The sequence below is a fragment of the Lithobates pipiens genome, unplaced genomic scaffold (genome assembly GCF_037356315.1).
Source record: "Lithobates pipiens isolate NorthernLeopardFrog02 unplaced genomic scaffold, aLitPip1_a1.2 Scaffold_13, whole genome shotgun sequence".
NCBI lineage: Eukaryota > Metazoa > Chordata > Amphibia > Anura > Ranidae > Lithobates > Lithobates pipiens.
In genome coordinates, this window is record NW_027507718.1 from 356,632,118 (window position 1) to 356,656,242 (window position 24,125).

Sequence of the window (24,125 nt, forward strand, 5' to 3'; positions counted from 1 at the left end):
TGGGAACAAGTGCATGTGTCCGTAAAAGCTAGAGCCGATGTCCTAAAGTGTGCAGAAATTAAAATTTCAGAAGACATTATGGAACTTCTGAGTCTTTTGGGAGATGTTCTTACCCTCTAGGTAGGAGCTGACCAACTAAATTGTGAAAAAGAAAAAAAAAAAATAAGAAAAAAAAAAAAAGGAGTTGACCATGTCGCCAGAATGGCTATGGACAAAGCAAGTTTTGTAAACTGGAAAATCATGTAGCAGATATGGTTTTACGGTTTTTACACGGCGAGCATAGCCCAAAACCTGTGTTGCAACTGGTAAATTAGGGGATCACCTTATATGCTGGTATATACAGTAGGTTTTTAATAGCAGTTAAAGAGGAAGTAAACCCTAATGGGTTTACTTCCTCTTTTTTTCCCTGCAAAGGTAAAGCATAATGGACTACTATGCATCACATAGTAGCTCATTATGTGTCACTTACCTGACACAGGAGCCAGCGAAGTCGCCGCTGATCCCTGTAGTCCGCCGCATCCATGTTGCTTGTGGCGTCTCGCAGCTCCGACGAATCACAGCGGCGCAACCGCGATGACGTCACTCCCGCGCATGCGCACGGGAGTCGCGCCTCGCAGCTCCGCCACTGTCATACGGCGAAGCCGCGATGACGTCACTCCCGCGCATGCGCACAGGAGTCGACAAATTTGGCAAATCCATTCTTGGATTTGCCGCATTTAGTGCGCATGCGCGCCGCTGTCTACGGCGCATGCGCCGTAGACAGCGGTGCCCATTTTCGGGCAAATATCTCCTAAACCATATAGGTTTAGGAGATATTGCTTGGACCTACAGGTAAGCCTTAATCTAGGCTTACCTATAGGTCCAAGTTGTTTGGAAGGGTTTACTTCCTCTTTAAAGCAGTGTTAGGCTAGGTTCACACTGCTGCGGTGACCAGATCGGATGTGATTCGCACCGCACTGCAAATCACATCCGATCTCTGTGCGATGCGAGTTCAGCCATACAGATAAGATAGTATGGCTGAATTCGCATCGCATCCGGCCGAAACTCGCACAGGACCCTTTTTTTCGGTCCACAGCAGAATCTGATCGCATGGGTGTTCACACCATGCGATCCAATTCCTATCCGAGTTTGCAGATTGCATTGCGATATGCGAACTGATCTGGGGGTGTCATTAACATTTCACTGACACTCCCAGCAGTTTGCATAGGGCAGTGTGAACTGCCGCCGGGAGGCATGCGATGCGGGAACCCGCAGCGGATTCGCCGTGTTCCTGCATTGCTGCAATGTGAACCCAGCCTTAAACCCAAAACCAAAATGTATTATATTGCAGCTAACCAATCAGATGTGGTGGCTGTATCAGTTTTCTTTGCTTTGGCTTTTTTCACCTCCTTAAACTAGCCAGTGACACACCACCTATATTAGTGAGGCACAACTATGGAGGAATGAGCAGAGGAGGCACAGCAGACAGCATCATTGTCAGTCTGGGGAGATGGTAGTGTTAAATGTATGAGCAGATTTAAATATATTAAACAAATTGAAGTCAGACTCTAGTTCACACTTTATAATCTGTTAGTGAACTTTTTTTTATTTTGGGATAAAGGTGTTATAGGAATAAAGCGCTGAACATTTTATCCATCTCTGGCAGGGTAAAGTAGTTATTCTCATCCATGCAAATGGATGCATTCCGCTGAAGAGTTTGTGCTGTGAAAAATAGACTTGCTGGCTGGATTACCAGATGGAAATAGAAGAAAGCAAGCCTAAAATAGGAAACTAATACAGGCATCACCTCTAGGAATTAGTAAGCAGCAATATAATAAAATGTTTGATTTTGGGTTTAATACAGCTTTAATATAGGTTCACCAGCGTAGCAAAAAAGGCAGAAGGTTTTTCATCTTAGTGCATTCTATGTATTAAGATAAAAATCCTTCTGTGTGCAGCAGCACCCCTCAGGGCCCCTAATACTTACCTGATGGTCCATCTAGATCCAGCAATTAAGCACAAGAGAATCTGCTGTCTAGGTCTCCCTGCTCATTGGCTGAGACAGCAGCATGGCATCATTGGCTCTCGCTGCTGCCAAAGTCAGCGAGCCAATGAGGAAGGGGGCAGGGCTGTCTGAATGGAAACAGGGAGCTGCGGCTCGGGTGCCCCCATAGCAAGCTGCTTGCTGTGGAGGCACGCAACAGGAGGGAGGGGCCAGGAGCGCCAAAGAGGGACCCGAGACAAGGATGATCTGCGCTGTTCTGTGCAAAAGCACTGTACAGCAAGCATAACATGCTTTTCTTTTTTTTTGTTAAAAATAACAAACAAGACTTTAGTATCACTTTAATCATCCTACCTGTACCAAAACATACCGATTGATGGAAGACCTTTACAACTTTTAAGAATCCTTACATTTGCTGTACACCTCCCTTTTGATCCAAACACCTCAGCGTTGATGCAGAAATTCACTCCCAGAAGAGCGTTTGTTCTGTTTCAACCCCAACAAGCAGAAAGGCCGTTTTTTTTTTCCTATTTTACTTTAATTTTTCTTTTGCCTCCCACCCCCCTTGACATTCTAGGCCTAGGCTTATGCCTCATCTTTAGGAGTCTGCAGGCTCAGACTTTGAGAGAAGCTGGAGGGCAGGTCCAGGGCATCATTGGTAGCCGACTGCCTAAACTCAAAAGAAGCAGCCAGCTAAAGAGAACCAAAACGGCAGTCTGTCAGCTGAACAGTGGATCACAGTGGGACAACTCTGGATTAGTTGTGCATGCGAGTATGTGCTTCGAAGAGAATGCAGCAATACAGGTAAGAGGTGAGAACATGGGGGTGTCAACCCCCTGAACAGACCTAAATGCTAAAAGTGGGAGGTCCTGTTGGCTTAACAAAAGTAAAGACTTTAGTTAAGAAAGCTGGGCCAAAATTTGTTGGCTGAACAGAACTTGGCCAATCAGGTGCCAGCAATCTTCAGGTAGTGAAGGGACTACTAGCATAGTCTGTCAGAATACAGAATAGCCCAGCAGGAAGGATTGATAACCAACGTTTGGAAGCATGCAGGAATCTGTTCAATTTATTTTGTTCAGCCACAGGATGAATGAAATATATTAGTGAATGGCCAGCTTTAAGACTTCCCTGTCCACAATAATCTTTTTTGTCATCTGCCAATTTATGCTTTTTTCGCCCATTTTAACCTGTTACTTTCAGACATACTAAAACCCAAGTCATTTCAAGCAGTAGCATAGGCTATGTCTTAGCAATATTTTAAATGAAACCTTCCACTTAAATACAAAAAAAAAAGCTTTAAAAACAAAAAAAACATACATGTTAGTGATTCCTTTTTAATACTAATATATGTACATGGGAGCAGCTATAGTTGCACATCACATTCCCTTTTCTGAAGTCTGCCTGAGAGTTTAATTAGACATTCGTTTTGGTGACCGGTTTACTGTAAGTTACAGACGTTAGGTGAGCAGTTTGCATGCATGACAGCAGTATGTATAATACTTAAAGAGGAAGTAAACCCTTCCAAACAACTTGGACCTACAGGTAAGCCTAGATTAAGGCTTACCTGTAGGTCCAAGCAATATCTCCTAAACCTATATGGTTTAGGAGATATTTGCCCGAAAATGGGCACCGCTGTCTACGGCGTATGCGCCGTAGACAGCGGCGCGCAGGCGCACTAAATGCGGCAAATCCATGAATGGATTTGCCTAATTTGTCGACTCCCGTGCGCATGCGCGGGAGTGACGGCTTCGCCGAGTGGCAGCGGCGAGACGCGACTCCCGTGCGCATGCGCGGGAGTGACGTCATCGCGGCTTCGCCGCTGTGATGCGGCGGACTACAGGGATCAGCGGCGACTTCGCTGGCTCCTGTGTCAGGTAAGTGACACATAATGAGCTACTATGCCGCTGCCACTCGGCGAAGCCGCGATGACGTCACTCCCGCGCATGCGCACGGGAGTCGACAAATTAGGCAAATCCATTCATGGATTTGCCGCATTTAGTGCGCCTGCGCGCCGCTGTCTACGGCGCATGCGCCGCTGTCTACGGCGCATGCGCCGTAGACAGCGGTGCCCATTTTCGGGCAAATATCTCCTAAACCATATAGGTTTAGGAGATATTGCTTGGACCTACAGGTAAGCCTTAATCTAGGCTTACCTGTAGGTCCAAGTTGTTTGGAAGGGTTTACTTCCTCTTTAAGTATTATACATACTGCTGTCATGCATGCAGACTGCTCACCTAACGTCTGTAACTTACAGTAAACCGGTCACCAAAACGAATGTCTAATTAAACTCTCAGGCAGACTTCAGAAAAGGGAATGTGATGTGCAACTATAGCTGCTCCCATGTACATATATTAGTATTAAAAAGGAATCACTAACATGTATGTTTTTTTTGTTTTTAAAGCTTTTTTTTTTGTATTTAAGTGGAAGGTTTCATTTAAAATATTGCTAAGACATAGCCTATGCTACTGCTTGAAATGACTTGGGTTTTAGTATGTCTGAAAGTAACAGGTTAAAATGGGCGAAAAAAGCATAAATTGGCAGATGACAAAAAAGATTATTGTGGACAGGGAAGTCTTAAAGCTGGCCATTCACTAATATATTTCATTCATCCTGTGGCTGAACAAAATAAATTGAACAGATTCCTGCATGCTTCCATTGCATTCCATGCTGGCCATTATGCTTTACCTTTGCAGGGAAAAAAAGAGGAAGTAAACCCATCAGGGTTTACTTCCTCTTTAATAATAATTATTTTTATATATACATATATACATATATATATTTCCCCCCCCCCCCCCCCCCATTTACCTCAGCTGGTGGCTCTTGATCATTTGTCCAAGAAGCATCAGACCCCTTATCTCTGTAAAAGAAAAAAGGAATAAATTGAAATGATAGGTTTACAGAGATGAAAATAAATAAAACATGAATATATGAAAGTGTATAAAAAAAACAAAACAAGAAAAGCAAACCATAAACAATGGATGTTCAGAAGACACCCCCCCCCCCCCCCCAATGAAAAAAAGTTAAAGTATATCAAAAGCCTTTTTTTCCCCGTTTTGGAACGAGCAGGAAAGGTTTAAAGCCCCACCCTACTCTCCCATATTTGGAAGTTTTTTGGGGGAAGCAAATACCTACTTGTGATGGGTACCCACTCCTGCTCAGATTGCCACGGGCAGCCGTCAGGTAGATCGTGAACGTGGTTCTGCTTCCACCGCTTTCATGTTCAGAGCAGAGTGGGAGGCAGCAAAATGCTGGATGGAGGACAGAAGCGGGAGCTGCCGGAGTTAACTTTTCAGAATAACCAGCAGGTGATTTGTTGCTAGGACACTGGTCGGTCCTAGCAACCAATTACCAGCTTGTAATGAAAAGTTAACTCTGGCAGCTCCCACTCCTGCCTCCCCACCCCCCAAAGCAGGGCAGAGGACACTGCTTTCAGAGGGTAGATGATACTTTGTGGGGGGGGGGGGGGGGGGGGGGGGAGTTGTGGGAGGGTTGACAGGGCAGGGAAAAGAGGTGGGGGTAAGGAGCCGAGGACACTACTGGGACATACTGTGTGTTCTTCACGTCGTCTTTTTATTGGAAGCATTTTCTTTTTAAAGCATGCAGTTCAGAAATCGCACCCCCCCCCCCCCCCTTTTCATTTTCTCCATGACGTCCAGGTAGATCTCCAGCTCTGAAGGGCTCTCTACCCTTGAATGGAAGTTCCCTCCTCCAATCTACACACAACCCCCCCTCCCCCCGGTAACTTTGGGAAAATGTCACAACCAGATGCCCATGCTGGCACCAGGGACTGCAGACCAGTGACGAAACCAGCTTGTGTGAGGACGCTACAATTTCTTCTTTACCACCGCAGTCGGCAAGTAGTTAAACTAAATCAGACATCCATCAACGTTTGCCAAAAAATCAAAGGCACACAAACAAAACCGTAAAAAAATGTTCAGATACTTGAGTAAAAGTTGTATTATGCTGGAGAGACTAGCTAGAATTTCTGTCTCTACCTTCACCCTGCTTCAGGTTGTCAAGTGTTGATAGCACTCCAATACGTTGTAATCATGCAAGTGATCAGCAGGTTGCACAGCTAAGGTCTGTAGCACCCCAGTGGCCAGCAGGGATGCACATCTAAGGGAAAGCTGGATATGTGTTCTTTCATAAAACGATTGGAAAGAGCAGTACAGTGATGGACACAAGCCCTAAAAGGTCACACCCACAAATGGAGAAGAGCAAAATAATGACCTTTGAACTTCAGAAACTGAACCCATTAAGAGCCCTTACTGTCTAAACTCACACATAAGGTGGCATTCATTGTATCCATCACTGCTGAGAGCCAAGTGTCTAAACTGGCGGGATCATACTGCAAAGAACTGGCTTTGCATAAGAACAATGTAGTGTTGAGGCCCAGGACTTCCTCCTTGCCTTAGGTAGATTCTGCTTTTCATCTAAATCCAGATAGTGCTGTTCTTTTCCTCTGTCAAGCTCAAGTTCACTAAAAGGAAATGTTCATTTTCTTCCATTGTTTGGATGTGGTTCAGGCTGCGAGTCTCTCAGCCACTGCTTCTTTTAGGCCCGATTCACACCTATGCATTTTTTGTGCTTTTTGCATTTTGCAGATTTGCACTACAAAACCTGGTCCATAGGAACCCATGTTAAATGGACTGTAGTGCAAGTCTGCAAAAAGCACTAAAAATGCATAGGTGTGATTTTTTTGTAGACACTATAACTTTTGCGCAAACCAATCAATATATGTTTTTTGCAATTTTTATTACCAAAGATATGTAGAACATCAGCCTAAACGGAGGAAAAAAAATTGTATTAAAAAATGTGTTTTTTTTTCAAAATTTGCAGTTTTTTTGTTTATAGCGTAAAAAAAAATGCAGAGATGATCAAATACCACCAAAAGAAAGCTCTATTCGTGGGGGGAAAAAGACTGTCAATTTTGTTTGGGTAGTCGCACAAGCGCTTAATTGTCAGTTAAAGTGACCCAGCGTCATATCACAAAAAATGGCCTGGCCACTGAGCAGCCAATTGTTCCGGGGCTGAAGATATAAAAAAAATGGTCACACTTTTTGGTTTATAGTTCAAAAAACTGAGTGCACCTCCAGCATTAAACACAGGAATGTATCTATGTGGCAACCAGAAGAAAGCCCAATTCACACTGCATATATGTTTTATGCGGTCGATCATGAATGGATTTTAAGCAGTATGATGGGCTCCAATTTTGTTTATAACTTCTTTCTTGTGTGCTGTCGAAGAAGAAAGTTGATCAGCGGCTGCAGCTGCTGATCTGTGTATTCTGACAGTAGCAAGAGCCTATGTCACAATACAATGACCCCAGGTGGGGGTTTTAAACTACCCCAGCCAATCCAACTTGTTGGCTGAATAAAAAAAAAAAAAAAAAAAAAAAACAACCGTCTAAGGCCAACTTTAGTCATCTGGCTGTGGGACTAAAAATGCTGGAGGATGGACCTAGACAGAGCTGAGGGTCAAAAAGTGGAGGAGGAGCATAGTTTGTGGCCCTTAGCTTGTTAGCCATAACAAACACATACAAGTATATACTTGCATCCTCATTATGTAAATTTTTTTTAAGTAGGAATGCTGTGCCAGATTTTGAGGGAGCTGAAAAGCGCCTAAGTTAATTCAAAACTAGGAGAGGACTAAAAGTAGGCCAGGACTCCTAGTCTTCACAGTGGTCCATGGTTTTTGTTTTATAGCGCACAGTTCAACTCTGGAAAACTTTAAAATGATTAAAAAGATGTTGATGAAGAACCAACCTAGACCCAAATATAGCTGAATTTTTTTTTTAACAGTTTACATCTGGCTTTAAAATAAAGTGGTGTACCTTTTTAAAACATCTGGTATGATATATTGTGTGAAGTCCTCAACAGCTGGAGCAAAGTACAAAGTGTTTTTTATCTCAATTCCAGTGGATTCAATATGATCCTTTGAATTAAAGCGGATCACATAAAATGGATGTGGGACTGGTCCAAATATTTCAAATATCTGTGAGACAAAGAAAAAAAAAAGAAAATGTCAAACAAAACGCAAAAATCCACCATAGTGTTACAGTAAAAATCGTTGCTGGTAAAGTGGACCTATACGCAAATTACAAGGCAATGCTATAGTAACAATAGTTCTAACTGCAATTGAAGTGGTTGTAAACCTTTACAGACTTTTTGCTACAGGTAAGCCTATAAGGCTTGAACGTAAAAGAAGGGTGCATAAAGGATATTAATTTTGAGCTAGCTGCACACCCCCGAATAGAATTCTGCAATGTATACAGTAGGTTCCCCTTGGGGTTTTTAAGCAGCAATGAGAAAATGTAATGGATAAAAAGAAGATTTTTTTTATTGATCCAAAAAGCATTGTAGCCACAATGATTTCAAATTCAAGCTCTGGTGTACATTATTAGAAAAATTGGATAATTGTAATGATATTTATTCAATTGTTCTAATGTACACCAGAGCTTGAATTTTAAATCATTGTGGCTACAATGCTTTTTGGATCAATAAAAAAATCTTATTTTTATCCATTACTGTTTCTCATTGCTGCTTAAAAACCCCAAGGGGAACCTACTGTATATTTTGCAGAAGCCTATAATAAGGCTTACCTGTAGCTACCCAGGATCTCTCCTAAACCTGCATGGTTTAGGAGATATCCCGTATTTGCATGTGCCGACGTCATCGGCATATGCGCACTGAAGCAACGGCACTTATGTGCTGTTGCTTCAGTGGGTGTGCCGTTACAGCGTGCATGCTCAGGAGTGACATCATATTGTGGTACCAGAGCTGTGATTGGCCGGAGCCACAATACCCAGAAGTAACCTCTGGGAGTAATGCCGCTGGTGCCATTTACGGGCACCACAGCGAGGGCTTTGATCTCAAGTGAGTTAGTTAGTGTAGTGTGCTATCCATAGCTCATTAAACGCTCGTTTCAAAAGTCATCTTACACATTAGTTCCATCTGAAAAGATCAATTCCCTAGCTTTCATGCTAATCTCTGCTTAAGTCACTGACCAGGAATAAAGTAAGCAGCTCAAGTTTTCTGACCTCACCTCATCACACTTTTTTTGGGATTGGCAAACCAATGTAAGCAAGATAGCCAAGGAACTAGCATTTTAGTTACAGAGTCCATAGTTCCCTCATGGCAAAATTATCTAAAGAAAAAAAATACTCCAGATAAGTGGATGTATAACGCGAGGGAGGACTGGTGTTCAAGCAGAGTTGCAGATTAGTCAGCTCTGCCTGCAAGTCAGTTCAGCCAATTCAGCAAAGGCCCAACGATTCATTGGCAGGGAAAAAACTAGAGCATTACTTTCCTCAAATGATAAATGTGTCCACAGTGTAATTATGTTCCTTAGCTCATGTTTGTCAGCTAAAAATTTTTTTCCTTAATGCAGAGAATGCGAAAAAAAAAAAATGTTTAAGAGATGCGATCAAGAAAACAATGTATATATTCCTCAAGATCATGACTAAGAACAACAAACTGTTTTGGCCGATGAACTCATTAAAGATAATTAGGAAATTTACTGGATGTAAACAAAAAATCATATCACATGTTGAACAAGTGTTTGGTGTCAGCCATCTGGCACTGTTTTAGGAGCATGGGAAACATACATGAACAACAATAGTTAATGTGACTGGGCTCAAGAGTGCCTTTTGTTATGTGACCGATAAGAGTGGGAGGACAGGTTACAGCTTTATCATGAGCTCATTTTATGACTTCGCTTTATTGTAGCCATGTAACAAATGGCAACAGTGTCAAAGCATGGAAAAAAAAAATATTACAAAAAGACTATCAATACTATAAAAATAGCTCAAATGATGCAGCTAAAAAAAAAAAAATATGAACACAACACAGAACTGCAAAGAAGATTTAATGATTTGGTTTCTAAAGCGGCCCCAGTGGATAAAATACAAATAAAAACTACCCATCTAAGTCTGCAGACTGTCTGCAGGATATCAAGATGTTTATATTGGACAAATCTCTAAAGACTTCCCTCTCTTCACTACTGCCCAGACCACACTGTATCTTTATGAATAATCATAGTGCTTTAGTTTGTACATATCTCATGCACTCCATATCCAGAGATCACCATCAGCAGCAAAATTATTATAATCAAAATACTGTCAGATTTAAGCAACAGACACTAAGGCCCCATATACACGGGACACTGCTAAACGTATCTTCAGAGGCAGTTGGACGCTTTTTTAAACTGCCCCTGAACTCAAGGTTATCCTATCTGACCATGTACACAGTCTCGTTTATTGCCGTTTTTAGGCAGTTGCTTTTAACAGCGTTTATTCGAAAGCAAAAAAATGGGTTTAGACACTGAAGTTTCCGACGCCAAACGCGTTCATTTTATTTTTGGAAATGCTTCTAAAACGCAAACGTGGCAAAACGGACGTTTTAAACGTGGGTTACTATCTGTCAAGTTAAATCATTCAGGAGAGGTTGTAAAAATGTCACGTGTACAGGAAGCCTAAAGTATCGGTCTTGTTAATACTAAAATGCCTGTCTCGGGAAACAAACAAAAAACAAACACATCCTCATAGGTCCCATTTTAAGTACAATGCCCAGGGCTGGCATCATCATCCACTAAGCAGTTATAAGTAGAGGTGCACTAAATGGAAATTTTGGTGCCAAACTAAAAATCCAGGATGGACTTGCCTGAAAATGACAGTTTTTAAAATGAGATATTTATATATATATATATATATATATATATATATATATATATATATATATATATATATATATATATATATATATATATATATATATATATATATATATATATATATATTGTATTATATTTGACTTAATATCATCAATTTAAATTAATTTATCGTCTGCCTTTAATGGCACCTTTAGCACAAGAAAAAATGTATCCCTTTAAATTCTATGTATGTCTGCACACTGGTCCGTTGGGCTTCCACTGTGGTGATAAAAAACCTGCTTGCTGAATTTGTTTAAAAAAATAAAATATGCACATTTCACAATTTCTGCCACGCTATGCAAACTTTTGAGCACAACTGTATATGTAAAAATAACTCCAAATAACAGAGTCCGCAATAGATAAACCTATTAAAAGTAGAACTATAAGCATTTTTTTTTTTTGGATAGAGCAGGAAGGGTTATAAACTAGGACTGAAACAACCAATTGATTAATTGACAACTAATAGATTATGAAATCAATTACTATTTTCATAATTGATTAATCGGCCAGTAATATAATAGGGTTAAAAAAAAAAATAAAAAAAAAAAAAAATGATCCCTTTATAGTACAAAGAGAGCAAATAATCGCTACTGTAAATATTTTCAGTTCTACAGTAAAAAATTAAGCCCTCAGGCCCCTTTCACACTGACGTTCCGTTCAGGCCCGCCTGTCAGTTTTTCAGGCGGACCTGAACAGGTGCTCCATAGAGCTCTATGGAGCGTCGGATGTCAGCGGTGACATGTCCGCTGACATCCGACCCGCTCTGATCCGAAAAAGTGTAACGGAGGAAAAAGCTATTTTTCCATCCGTCTGCTGATCGGATGACGACGGGCACTGCGGTCCGTCGTCATCCGATCTCCCATAGGGGAGAGCGGCGCTGTGACAGGTCTGTCCCTGCGCAGTGTGCAGAGATGGACCTGTCATCTCCCTGCTCAGCGGAGATCGACGGAGTGATATGCACATTTCTCAGGAGCGCACATTGCGGAAGTAAATGGGAGGACGTCCAGGGATGACCTCCCGGCAGGTAACATCCGCACTGTAGCCATCTTTCGGCTATACACGGGCGGGAAGTGGTCGAGAATAAATAGCTTTTTTTTTTTAAACTTTACATATTAACTCAATTAAACACCACACTTTTTCTTAAGGTTATCAACCGATTAATCTAAACAATAATCGGCCAACTAATCGATTATGAATATAATTGTCAGTTGCAGCCCTAGTTATAATTGGAGTTCGACCGATATTTGGCCATTTTTGATAAATCAGCCTCAGCCGATTATCAGAATTAGGCTGATATTTAACACTGACCCCCGTTCCTCTTCCCTTCTCCACACGCGGCGCTTGATGCTTGCCAGAGCCGCTGAGTGTGTGAAACTGAAATGTAACAGAGGAGAGAGGGAGGATCTGTCAGAATTGAGCTTGATGTCGGGGTTGGGTGGGATATTAGTTTCTTGTACATATTAGACATGCACACGTAGTCTAGTACGGGCTCCTATATGTTGTTCTGTGTGTATGAACATATACTAGTGCGTGTGTGTGTGTGTGTGTTCCTCTGAATGAATATCTGTGTCCATAATGCCCATAATTTGTTTGCTGGCAGAATATCCTAGTGGCATTATATTCTTTTATCTTATTATTTATTTTTTCCATAGTCTTTAGATAATATACCTCTATAGAAAATAAAGTAATTGTTTAATAGATTTAAGTGTGTACATGCTTTATATAGTCCACCCTTTTGACTATTAGTGTACAGTATATGTTCACCGTTTCCTACAGTCCCTCTTTTTTGCTCTATACCAGGAGTCTCAAACTGGTGGCCCTATAGCTGTTGTGAAACTACAAGTCCCATCGTGCCTCTGCCTGTGGGAGTCAGGCTTGTAACTGTCAGTCTTGCAATGCCTCATGAGACTTGTAGTTCCGCAACAGCTGTAGGGCCGCCAGTTTGAGACCCCTGCTCTATACTATGTTTTCAATCAACGAACAGACTCTATAATACATCATAGCCCAAAACACCCCGCCTCTCATCTCATTTGAATCTGCCAAACCCAGTGACCCACTGATTGGCTCAACTGCCCTGCCCCTTTTCCCTCTTATACCACATCCAAAATGGAGGATCGCTATGCCTGACATTATCCGATCGTCACAGCAAGCCATTAGTATCATCTGATCGTGACCCAGGACTCTGCGGACTGAGGATTCTCGTTGTGCCTTGCCTGCTCTGATCTGTGACACCGGAAGCCACCGGTGCTGACAGACGAGCATACAGCCTGAGAGGATCATCTCCTGTGAAGCCCGCTGTCCATCTGGATTTATTTTAGGATATGCCTGCTTACATCTTACACAGAGCGAGTGCATTATAAACTAATTAAAAGCATGTTTTAAACTACTACACTCAGGTTGGCACTGCTTGTTCTCCGTTTTTATATTTCTCCTAAAGGTTTTTCTACCCTTCAGCGTGCTGCCTCCTGCTCATGTCAGTTACATCTCCCTGCGGTCATTCACCCAGGTTACAGACTTTAATCTTCCCAATACTTGAACCAGGGGTTGACAAATTTGCTTGGAATCTAGGAGCCAGCTAAAAAAGTTAGGAGCCAGGTCCGTGACAGCGATCTGGACCTGTCCCTGGCCTGACATGGAGACGAGTGAGGGGAAGATAGCCCCCAGCCCCCCACATATGAGATCACCTCTCATTGGACACACCGCTCGAGTGCTAAATGGCCGCTGTGATTGGTCATTTAGCATGATCTGTGATTGGCTGTATCCAAGGGACACGGCCAACACAGAACTTCCCCGATGCTCGCCCATGGCGGCGTGCAGAGGGGAAGTAAACAGGAGGATGTCTAGGGACGCCCTCCCGGCAATTGGTGTCCGCGCTGTAGACATCTTTCGTCTATAGCGCGGGCACGAAGTGGTTAACAAAAGAATGTGACTATTATTTCCGACATATTCCCGCTCATTTACTGCCATTTCCCTGCTAAGGGTTCGATCAGGTCCGCCTGAAAAACTGACAGGTGAACCTGATCAGACAGCCCTTGTGAAAGGGGTCAAGCAGGGAGGATTACAAATAATATTTTTTTTTTCCTTAATTAAAATAATTTTTTTTTTTACTTTTTACAAAAAAAAAAAAAAAAAAAAAAATTATATATATATATATATATATATATATACACACAGTGGTGTGAATAAGTGTTTGCCCCCTTCCTCATTTCCTGTTCCTTTGCATGTTTGTCACACTTAAGTGTTTCAGAACATCAAACCAATTTAAACAATAGTCAAGGACAACACAAGTAAACACAAAATGCAATTTGTAAATGAAGGTGTTTATTATTAAAGGTGAAAAAAAATCCAAACCATCATGGCCCTGTGTGAAAAAGTGATTGCCCCCTAAACCTAATAACTGGTTGGGCCACCCTTAGCAGCAACAACTGCAACCAAGCGTTTGCGATAACGTGCAATGAGGCTTTTACAGCGTCCTGGAGGAATTTTGCCCCACTCATCTTTGCAGAATTGTCCTAATTCAGTTACATTAGAGGGTTTTCAAGCATGAACGGCCTTTTTAAGGTCATACCACAACATCTCAATAGGATTCAGGTCAGGACTTTGGCTAGGCCACTCCAAAGTCTTCATTTTGTTTTTCTTCAGCCATTCGGTGGTGGACTTGCTGGTGTGTTTAGGATCATTGTCCTGCTGCAGAACCCAAGTTCGTTTCAGCTTGAGTACACGAACAGATGGTCGGACATTCTCCTTCAGGATCTCTTGGTAGACAGCAGAATTCATAGTTCCTTTTATCACGGCAAGTCTTTCAGGTCCTGAAGCAGCAAAACAGCTCCAGACCATCACACTACCACCACCATATTTTACTGTTGGTATAATGTTCTTTTTATGAAATGCAGTGTTCCTTCTACGCCAGATATACTTGGACACACACCTTCCAAAGAGTTCCACTTTTGTCTCATCGGTCCACAGAATGTTGTCCCAAAAGTCTTGGGGATCATCAAGATGTGTTGTGGAGAAATTGAGACGAGCTTTGATGTTCTTTTTGCTCAGCAGTGGTTTTCTCCTTGGAACTCTGCCATGCAGGCCATTTTTGCCCAGTCTTTTCCTGATGGTGGAGGCATGAACGCTGACCTTAACTGAGGCAAGTGAGGCCTGCAGTTCCTTGGACGTTGTTGTGGGGTCTTTTGTGACCTCTTGGATGAGTCGTCGCTGCGCTCTTGGGGTAATTTTGGGCGGCCGGCCACTCCTGGGAAGGTTCACCACTGTTCCATGTCTTCGCCATTTGTGGATAATGGCTCTCACTGTGGTTCGCTGGATTCCCAAAGCTTTGGAAATGGCTTTATAACCCTTTCCAGACTGATAGATCTCAATTACTTTCTTTCTCAATTGTTCCTGAATTTCTTTGGGTCTCGGCATGATGTGTAGCTTTTAAGGATCTTCTGGTGGACCTTACTGTGTCAAGCAGCTCCTATTTAAGTGATGCCTTGATTGTGAACAGGTGTGGCAATAATCAGGCCTGGGTGTGGCTAGAGAAATTGAACTCAGGTGTGGACAACCACAGTTATAGTATGTTTTAACAAGGGGGGCAATCACTTTTTCACACAGGGCCATGATGGTTTGGATTTTTTTTCACCTTTAATAATAAACACCTTCATTTACAAATTGCATTTTGTGTTTACTTGTGTTGTCCTTGACTATTGTTTAAATTGGTTTGATGTTCGAAACACTTAAGTGTGACAAACAAGCAAAGGAACAGGAAATGAGGAAGGGGGCAAACACTTTTTCACACCACTGTATATATATATATATATATATATATATATATATATATATATATATATATATATATATATATATATATATATATATATATATATATATATATATATAAATTAATTAATAAATTTAATAATATATATATATAATATAATGAGAAGCCATTTACCAGCCACCACACTCACCGTTGGGCAAAAAACAGGCAGGGGAGCTTCACTCCATTAGGAATTAGCATTATTGGAATAGGGTGTAATTTCTACATCCACCACAAGATGGCGCCAGACTACCGAAAGATTTTAGAAGGCCGCAAAGCCGCGGCCTCAATTACTGGCCGGCGCGGCCCGATGGAATTGCGCGGCGGAGTTCGGGGTCCAAATGGAGACAGGATACCCCAGCAGCGTTGCCCCAGTCGCCAGGACACGAAATCTAGGCGCAAATGCGACCTGGCGACCGGGGTTTGTCGAGCCCTGACTTGAACTCACATCAGGAACCAGTCCTTTTTGAATGGCCTTTCATTGACTTTTTACTTTTATTTGTGCCCCACCCCCAGACAATTTTTAACCCCTTCCCCCCTTATCCCACATACAATACAGCCTTGCTTATGTTTGTTACTGGGATCTGGGCAGGCCGCTACGTGCATGTGGCCCCCATTTTCTTAAGTAGCCCAATCATTGGTTGCACACCCCCATTAATCTCAATTCTCACAGCTCCTCTCTCCTCTCTATTACTTGTCAGTTCCACACACAGTTACACTCAGCTCAGTGCGAAACCTGCCACCGACAACCAGTGCCACCTGAAACCAGCAAACCGTTTTTTTTTTTTTTTTTTTTAAATCAGCCTAAAAATTGGCATCATATATTGGCAATCGCCTGCCCCAATTTCTAAATATCGGCATCGGCCAGAGAAAACCCCATATCGTTCGACCTCTAGTTATAACCCCCCCCCCCCCCCCATGATTTTTTGTTTTTTTATTTATTTTGCCATCTGTATGCCATTGGGAGTCATCTCCATTCACTTCCTGGCCCATAGCCAAACAGGAAGTGAGAGGAAGTCTCTGCAAATTAAGGGAATTCCTTGGGGACCCCCAGGTCATCGGAAAAAGTGTCCCCATTGGGAGGTTTTCCATCACTTTTCTGGTAACAACCCAAAATGTTTCATTTTCTTTTGACGATAATGGTAAACGGAACAAAGAGAAGGAGACTCTCCCTAATGAAGGTACAGGAAGCAATAAAATCTGACAAATGTTTTAATCCCTTTCCACCTTTAAGACACTTTAAGCAACGAGTCAAAGTTCCTAAGTAGTATTGTGTATAATATGCAAAATGTCCATGTGTCTCTATAATCCTTTAGTGCACTAGAGGAGGTCACTGTGTGGACACACGTGGACCTTTGCCTAGTACCTTTTACTCCACCTTTGGCTACACTGAACACACTGGAGTGGGACTTTATTGAAACCCTACACTTGCAGCCAGTGGTATGCTGCATGATATATACAATAATGCCTAGGAACTTTGATTAATTGCTGGAGGTGTCCTGAAATTAAGGGTAGTTATTGTAGTTTACGATGGTCCTATATTTTTGGGGGATTTTTCATTCGACAGAACACCTGCAAACTTTTTTTTTTTTATAAATATGCCCCCAATGGCCCATACACACGATTTGAAAATTGGACGAAAAATACCGCTTTCGACACGATTGTACGATAATAGGATCATTATAGAGCTTTCGAGAGTGGATCACGACAGTTCTTCTGATAATATTCAATCGAACAAGCACGAAAATTTTCCTTGTACGATACAAGATCATACGATTTTCAGTACAGGTGTCGTCCAAAAATACAATACAAATACATAACACATGACATTTCAGATTTTTTTTTTTTGTGTCGTACGAGAATAACCTATTCAATTTCTACTTGCGACTAGTAAGCAAAAAAAAAAGTTGGACGATCTGGCGTCAGATTTTCAGGTCGTGTGTTAACCAATTCTAATATTGTGTGGTCACATGTATTTTGCCCCTTTTCCTTAATAAAACTGGTAAAAAAAAAAAAATTAAACAATTTTAAAATAAAATCTCAGCTGTGACTATTTTTTCTCTCTCAAAAGAATAGATAGAAAAAAGAAAATCGGTCATAATAAAAACACAGCTCCTCAAGAAAACACTCTTCCTAAAATTCATTTTAAGGAGAATGGAAGAAAACTGTACACGTTCCCAGAAACCATAGGGGATTACAGCTTGATTTATACCTGCTGAAAAAGTCAGACCCCTTTTACTAACGGGTAGGATGATGGGAATAAATCAGCCTTTTCTCAGCTAAGCACAAGTAAAAACAGCCTTCTATGTTTCGGATTACAAAATAGTGCGTTATTACCTTGTCTGCACTATGTTTAAACAATCGTGTGCAGATAAAATAATGTACTCCTCAAACAAAGATATCCTAATAAAAACATGCACTTGAAATATAGACCATCATGAAATTTCCCTGATTAATGGCCTCTACTTGTTTGTGTTAAGGCGTTTCCATGTACGGTCTTTAGCTCTACAATGGAGAATGAACTGCAGCACCAGTCCTCCCCACTTAATGCGGTTATATATTGAACTGTTCCTACAATAAAATTTGAAGAAAAAAAAAAAAACTTTCCTTGCAAGTTGCTTTTCCCTTAATGCTAAATATGAAAAAAAGAGACGGATTACTTACCAAATTGAATGTTCAGTGAACACGGTAAATAAGGTGACACTGATTAACTTCACCAAATCATGCCCTTTAATTTCCCCCGTCACATAATTTAATCCCATTTACTAACATTTATAAAGTGAACTTTCACTTTGAAAAATGTTAAAGGACTGTTTACATAATTCATCACTTGCAAGTTATTCATTCCTTACTTGTAAATGTATGTGGACTGGCAATGCCATAAGCTAAACTTCCATTCATGTTAATGAAAACCAGGATAGATTGAAAGACTAAAGTGCAACAGAAGAAAAACATATGTATAAGACAGCGCTGTACCTATATGGAGACTGGCATCCCTGGAGGTGATCCACAATATTGTGCTCTTCGAGGGGATCCAGTGGGTAGGTGAAGGGAAAAAAGGTAGCCCTTATGGGGATTTAGCTGCTGCCTTATTGGTAGTGACGTGAAAACGCTCGGTAGGATAAGCCAAATGAGATCTGAGGCGTGCTCAATGTGCAATGGAATTCACTTTCCAAGATTTTAAAAAATAAGCATTCGGGTACAAAGTTGCTTATGACAAGCCTAGGTACTTGATGATTGGCCAAGAGTTGTTGGATAAAATCAAGCAAATCCTTATACCAGTTTAAAAAGTATCTAAACCCAAGAACAAAATTGTCCCCACCATCACAAGAGCACACACTATCAAATTCAAAACCTAGCGCTTGTGCTCTCATCCATCATAGTAGTTATAAAGATCAGCGCTGCAGAGATGGGACAGACAGGGCACTGCACAAGTGCGTCACTTGAATCGAGAGAGCACACTAATCCGAGAGAGCATGCTCTTGTGATGGCAGAGGCAAGAATCAATGGCTGGAGCATAGGCGGAAGCATCATAGCAACAAATAATGAGACAGGACAGAGGAATGCTTTCTGTTGAGAGTTTTACAGACTGCTGGATGGGGCGAAAAATGGCCAGCAGCTATAGTAGATAAATGATTCAATACTGTTCATGGCACCAGTCTGTGGTCATCCACTGGCACCCTTTAACCACGTAGCCATTTTTGTTTTTTGCAAAAGTGAGACAACCCTTTATGTAAATATGAAATTTAGCCTATGCATGTTTTTCTTTCAAGGTCTGAGTCTGCTGGTGGAGCAGTTTCCATCTTCCAGGCTTTCAGCTTGCCTCGTTGATGAAAGTTATTTACACACTACTCATCTAGAGTGAATCTTCCCTGTGACAATGTATCCCATATCTTAGAAAAAGCTTCAAAAACAAAAAAAAGTGTCACTTCACTCTCAAGTGTCCTGTGGGGTAGCTCTTCTTTTACAAGCCCCTTCTATGATTTCTCAGGGACTATGCCAAAGGGTCCCAGGGACTAAAGTGCTATTGACTAGACCACGCTCCTCACGTTTCTCATCCTCCCATACCCAACTGCTCAGTATGAAGTGTAAACCAGACAAAGAACCTTTGAATACCCCATTGTGAGCCTTCCTTTTGGGAATCCTTTCATGTATTAGACAGTATGTTAATTTGTAAAGTACACATTGCACAAACAGCTTCAACTCTTCTGGAAGGCTGTCCACAAGGCTTAGGAGTGTGTCTATGGGAATGTTTGACCATTCCTTCAGAATTGCATTTGTGAGGTCAGGCACGTATGTGATCAAGAAGGCCTGGCTCTCAGTCTCCGTTCTAATTCATCCCAAAGGAGTTCCATCAGGTTGAGGTCAGGACTCTATGCAGGCCAGTAAAGTTCCTCCACCCCAAAAGCGCTCATCCATGTCTTTATTGCCCTTGCTTTGTGCACTGGTGCATAGCGATGTTGGAACAGGAAGGGACCATCCCCAAAGTTGGGAGCATAAAGTTGTCCAAAATGTCTTGGTATGCTGACCCCCTAAGGAGTTCCCTTCACTAGAGCAAAGGGGTTAACCCCAACCCCTGAAAAACCACCCCACACCATAATCCTCTCTCTGATCTGGACCGGTGCACAAAGCAAGGTCCATAAAAGATACAGATGAGCAAGTGTGGGGTGGAGGAACTTGATTGGCCTGCACAAAGTCCTGACCTCAACCTGATAGAACACCTTTGGAATGAATTAGAGCGGAGACAGCGAGCCAGGTCTTCTCGTCCACATCAGTGCCTGACCTCACAAATGCGCTTCTGGAAGAATGGTCAAACATTCCCATAGACACACTTCTAAACCTTGTGGACAGCCTTCCCAGAAGAGTTGAAGCTGTTATAGCTGTAAAGGATGGGCCAAACTCAATATTGAACCCTACAGACTAAGACTGGGATACCATTAAAGTTCATGTGTGTGAAAGGGCAGGCATCCCAATATTTTGAACAATATGGTGAATGTCATTAATAAGCATTAAAATACAGACAAAAAAAAAAAAAAAAAAAATTATATATATATATATATATATATATATATATATATATATATATATATATATATATATATATATATATATATATATATATAATTTTTTATTTTTTTCCCCCCCATTAGCCTACTGTAGTAATCATACTTCATTTTTCTGCTTTGCAGAGGAAACGAAACCCATTTTTCACTTTAAAATATCAGTATCCAAAGTCAGTCCTGTGGTCTTGCCCTCATGACCGCACTCATTTGAATTCTATTAAACACAGCTGTGCAGTGCCCTCACATACGATTTTAGAAATTTTAAAATGCAGTTAGCATGCTAGAATTTAACTCACCTTCCCAACAGCAAGTCGATTTGCTTTAAAAACAACAGTGTCCTCATTCAGTGGTGGAATGTCACGTAATGATTCAACAATCACTGAGGGCAGAAATACACAAGCAGTCAATTAAAAAGCATGCTACATACCAGAATAGGAAACCATTTTTTTCTTACATAATCAATCATTGGTACACTCGTAAATAAACTTTAAAAACAAAACCAAAAAAAAAAAAAAAAAACACACAACTTTCCACCTCTTCCGAACTTCATTTCAACTTTACAAATGCAAAATAGCTACTTTCTAGGTCCACACTATTAGGCTACATTCACACTGCCAAATAGGTAAATTTAGTGTGCATCAAGCAGCAATCACCACAGGTAATCGTGGGCTGTGCAGAGATGCAAATAGCTTCAGCTGATGCCAACCTGTCATTGTTAACGGAGCCAGCAGCAGCTCCTAACCTCTGACAGCCGCAGCAGAAATCTCAGATTCATGCCACTACTGTTTGCATTAGCCATAACCGCTGGTGTGAATGTAACTTTAGGGCTCTCGGTCACATGGGTGGCACCTCTTGCTGCTCACTTAAAAAATGAGCATGGTGGATCCTTTTCAGAAGGTGGCAGAGCAGAGGCTGGCAGGCATTCAAGATGCAACAATGCCTCCAACTGAATGGCTATTTTACAATTGAATGGGATTTTTGTATGCAAATACCACACCAGACCTGCATGTCAAGTGCTTAGCTAGCAGTTGTGGCCCCATTCAGCTAAATGGTTCAGGTTTGGTCTCGGTTGTTGCAGCCACAAAGCAAGCAACTTTAAGTGGCCTGTAAAAATGTCTCAACCACCTGTTTTTACCACTGCCTATGCGAATGAAGCCTTACAGCAAAAGTGCACCAATATGTAGAAAGGTTAAAGTGAAAATATAATTATAAAAAGTTAATAAAAACGTCCATAGGTCTAGAACTTGCTGGCTTTAACCATTTGGTCAGTGGTTAACAGGGTCAGTGATTTGACATGTAGTACAGACACCGGATAAATGTGACTTTCAGAGCAAAAAAAAAAAAAAAAAAAAAAAAAAGGATTTGTATAACAGCTTACCCGTAAAATCCTTTTCTTGGATTACATCATGGGACATAGAGCAATAGTATTAACTTAATGGTATATAGGCACCTTCAAGTGATGGACACAGATATACCCAATACAGGAAGTTCACTGCCCTAAATAGCCCCTCCTCCTGCCAGGAGTACCTCAGTTTTTGTAGCAAAGCAATATACTTAAACCCCAAAAAGAGGGGAGGAACTGTGTGTCCCATGATGTACTCCATGAAAATGATTTTACAGGCATGCGGTTATAAAAATCCAATTTTCTTTATCATACATCATGGGACACAGAGCCATAGTATTAACTTAAAGTGGAGGGCCACCCAGAAAAAAAAATGCATCAATTAAAAAAAACATTTTTTCACTTGGCTGAAACGCTGTTGCTAGGCAGTCTTCCTAATCTGCCTCTTCCTATTCCGCAGTGCTTTCTCCTCTTCGGTGAGCGGCCCCCGTTGCCTTCTGGGACATGTGTGTGTGTCACAGAAAACAATGGGGCCATTCACAAAGCGCCATACGACTTGCGAATGTGCAGTAGTAAACGGGCAGTGAAGGCGCAAGGCTCCGATGCCCATTTCCCTTTGTTAGGATGGAGGCACCGGCAGCCGATGGACGGATCGGCCTCAGGGGCGGCCGACATCGTAGGATCATTGGACAGGCAAGTGTCCTTATTAAAAGTCAGCAGCTACAGTGTTTGTAGCTGCTGACTTTAAAAAAAAAAAATGTATTGGCCGGAACGCCCCTTTAATGGGACCTCCCATAGCAATGCTATTTGAGGGGAGGGAGACACAACCCGTAGTGTGCCCCCAGACTTGAGCTATACTGCTGCCTGCAGCACACTGCGCCCAAAGTCAATATCCTCATACCTTCTTACATACACTTGATAAAACTTGGTGAATGTATGTAATGAAGACCTTACAGATCTGAGCCATGGAGGCCTGGTGAAGCACTGCCCAAGAAGCACTAACCGACCTGGTAGTGTGCACTTTGACTTGAAAAGGGGGAATCTTACTCCCTAAATTATAAGTCTGAATTATAATTTGCTGAATCCACTTAGCAACAGTGGATTTCAACGCTGCCTGTCCTTTCTTATGACCCTCTGGCAGAATAAAGAAGACATCAGTCGTCTTTAAACAGACTGACTGCTCTCACCACATCAAGACAATGTAGTGACATTTCTTCCCAGGAACATGGTTTTGGAAAAAACAATGGCAGGATAATGTCTTGGTTCAGGTGGAAATCTGAGACCACTTCTGGTAAAAAAAAAAAAAAAAAAAAACCTGGACGAGGGCGCAACACCACTCCGTCCTCATGAATAAGCAAATATGGCTCTTTACAAGAAAGAGCAGCAAATTCGGAAACCCTCCTTGCTGAGGATATAGGAACGAAAATAACAACTTTCTTGTCAGAAGTAAGGGAATATGTTGATCGGTTCAAATGGCTGTTTTTGTAACACGGACAAAACTAAGTTCAAGTCCCAAGGGTTCAAAGGAGGTTTGACTGGCGGATTAAGCCGCATCAGCCCTTGCATAAAACCTCAGACCAACGAATGTGTGGCAAGCAGTCTTTGAAAGAAGATGGATAAAACAGACTTGGCCCTTAATACTACTCAAGACCAATTTCATCTCTACATCTAAAATTGTAGAAAAGGCATGATATCCCTCCGAGGGTGCCAACCCTTTGATTCACACCATGAAACATAAGCACTCCACACTCTATAATATATAGTTCTGGAAGCTAGCTTCCTTGCATTAATCAAGGTAGAGATAACTGACCCGGAAAGTCCAGGTTTCTTCAGAATGTGTGTTTCAATAGCCAAGCTGTTAAGGTAGGATGGAATATCGGCCCCTGTGAGAGTAAGTCTGGCCATAGTGGAAGGGTCCACTTTGGGACACCCTTGGAGACAGCCGCATTGGCAAGTCTAAAGCTTGAATTATTTTGTTCCAAGCAGAGAGGATACTGTTTTGTAAGTCTCTAATGGAACTGGGCATTGGGAACCGCTTCGAATGAAGCCATCTTTCCTAGCAACCTCAGGCAAAGGGAATGGAGCGATCGCCTTTTGACATGACCATCCACACCAGCTCTTATGGAGTGGATTTTTCACTGAGGCAAGAACACCTTTTTCTGAGCAGCGTATGATCAAACCCAGGTACTCCAGCCTTTTTATCAGTTTTAAGGAAGAATACTC

At 41.7% G+C, this 24,125-nt stretch overlaps 1 protein-coding gene across 2 annotated transcripts in view; it reads right to left on the reverse strand.

Annotated features, from left to right (window-relative positions):
- The window catches only part of NAF1 (nuclear assembly factor 1 ribonucleoprotein), a 129,897-nt gene that overhangs the window by 17,684 nt on the left and 88,088 nt on the right, over nt 1–24,125 (reverse strand). For both annotated transcript variants that reach the window (XM_077477145.1, XM_077477146.1), the window contains exons 5-7: nt 20,857–20,939; nt 7,815–7,975; nt 4,787–4,838 (exon numbers count right to left, since the gene is read on the reverse strand). In XM_077477145.1, coding sequence (XP_077333271.1) covers nt 4,787–4,838; nt 7,815–7,975; nt 20,857–20,939 — 296 coding nt within the window. The remainder of the gene's footprint in view (nt 1–4,786; nt 4,839–7,814; nt 7,976–20,856; nt 20,940–24,125) is intronic.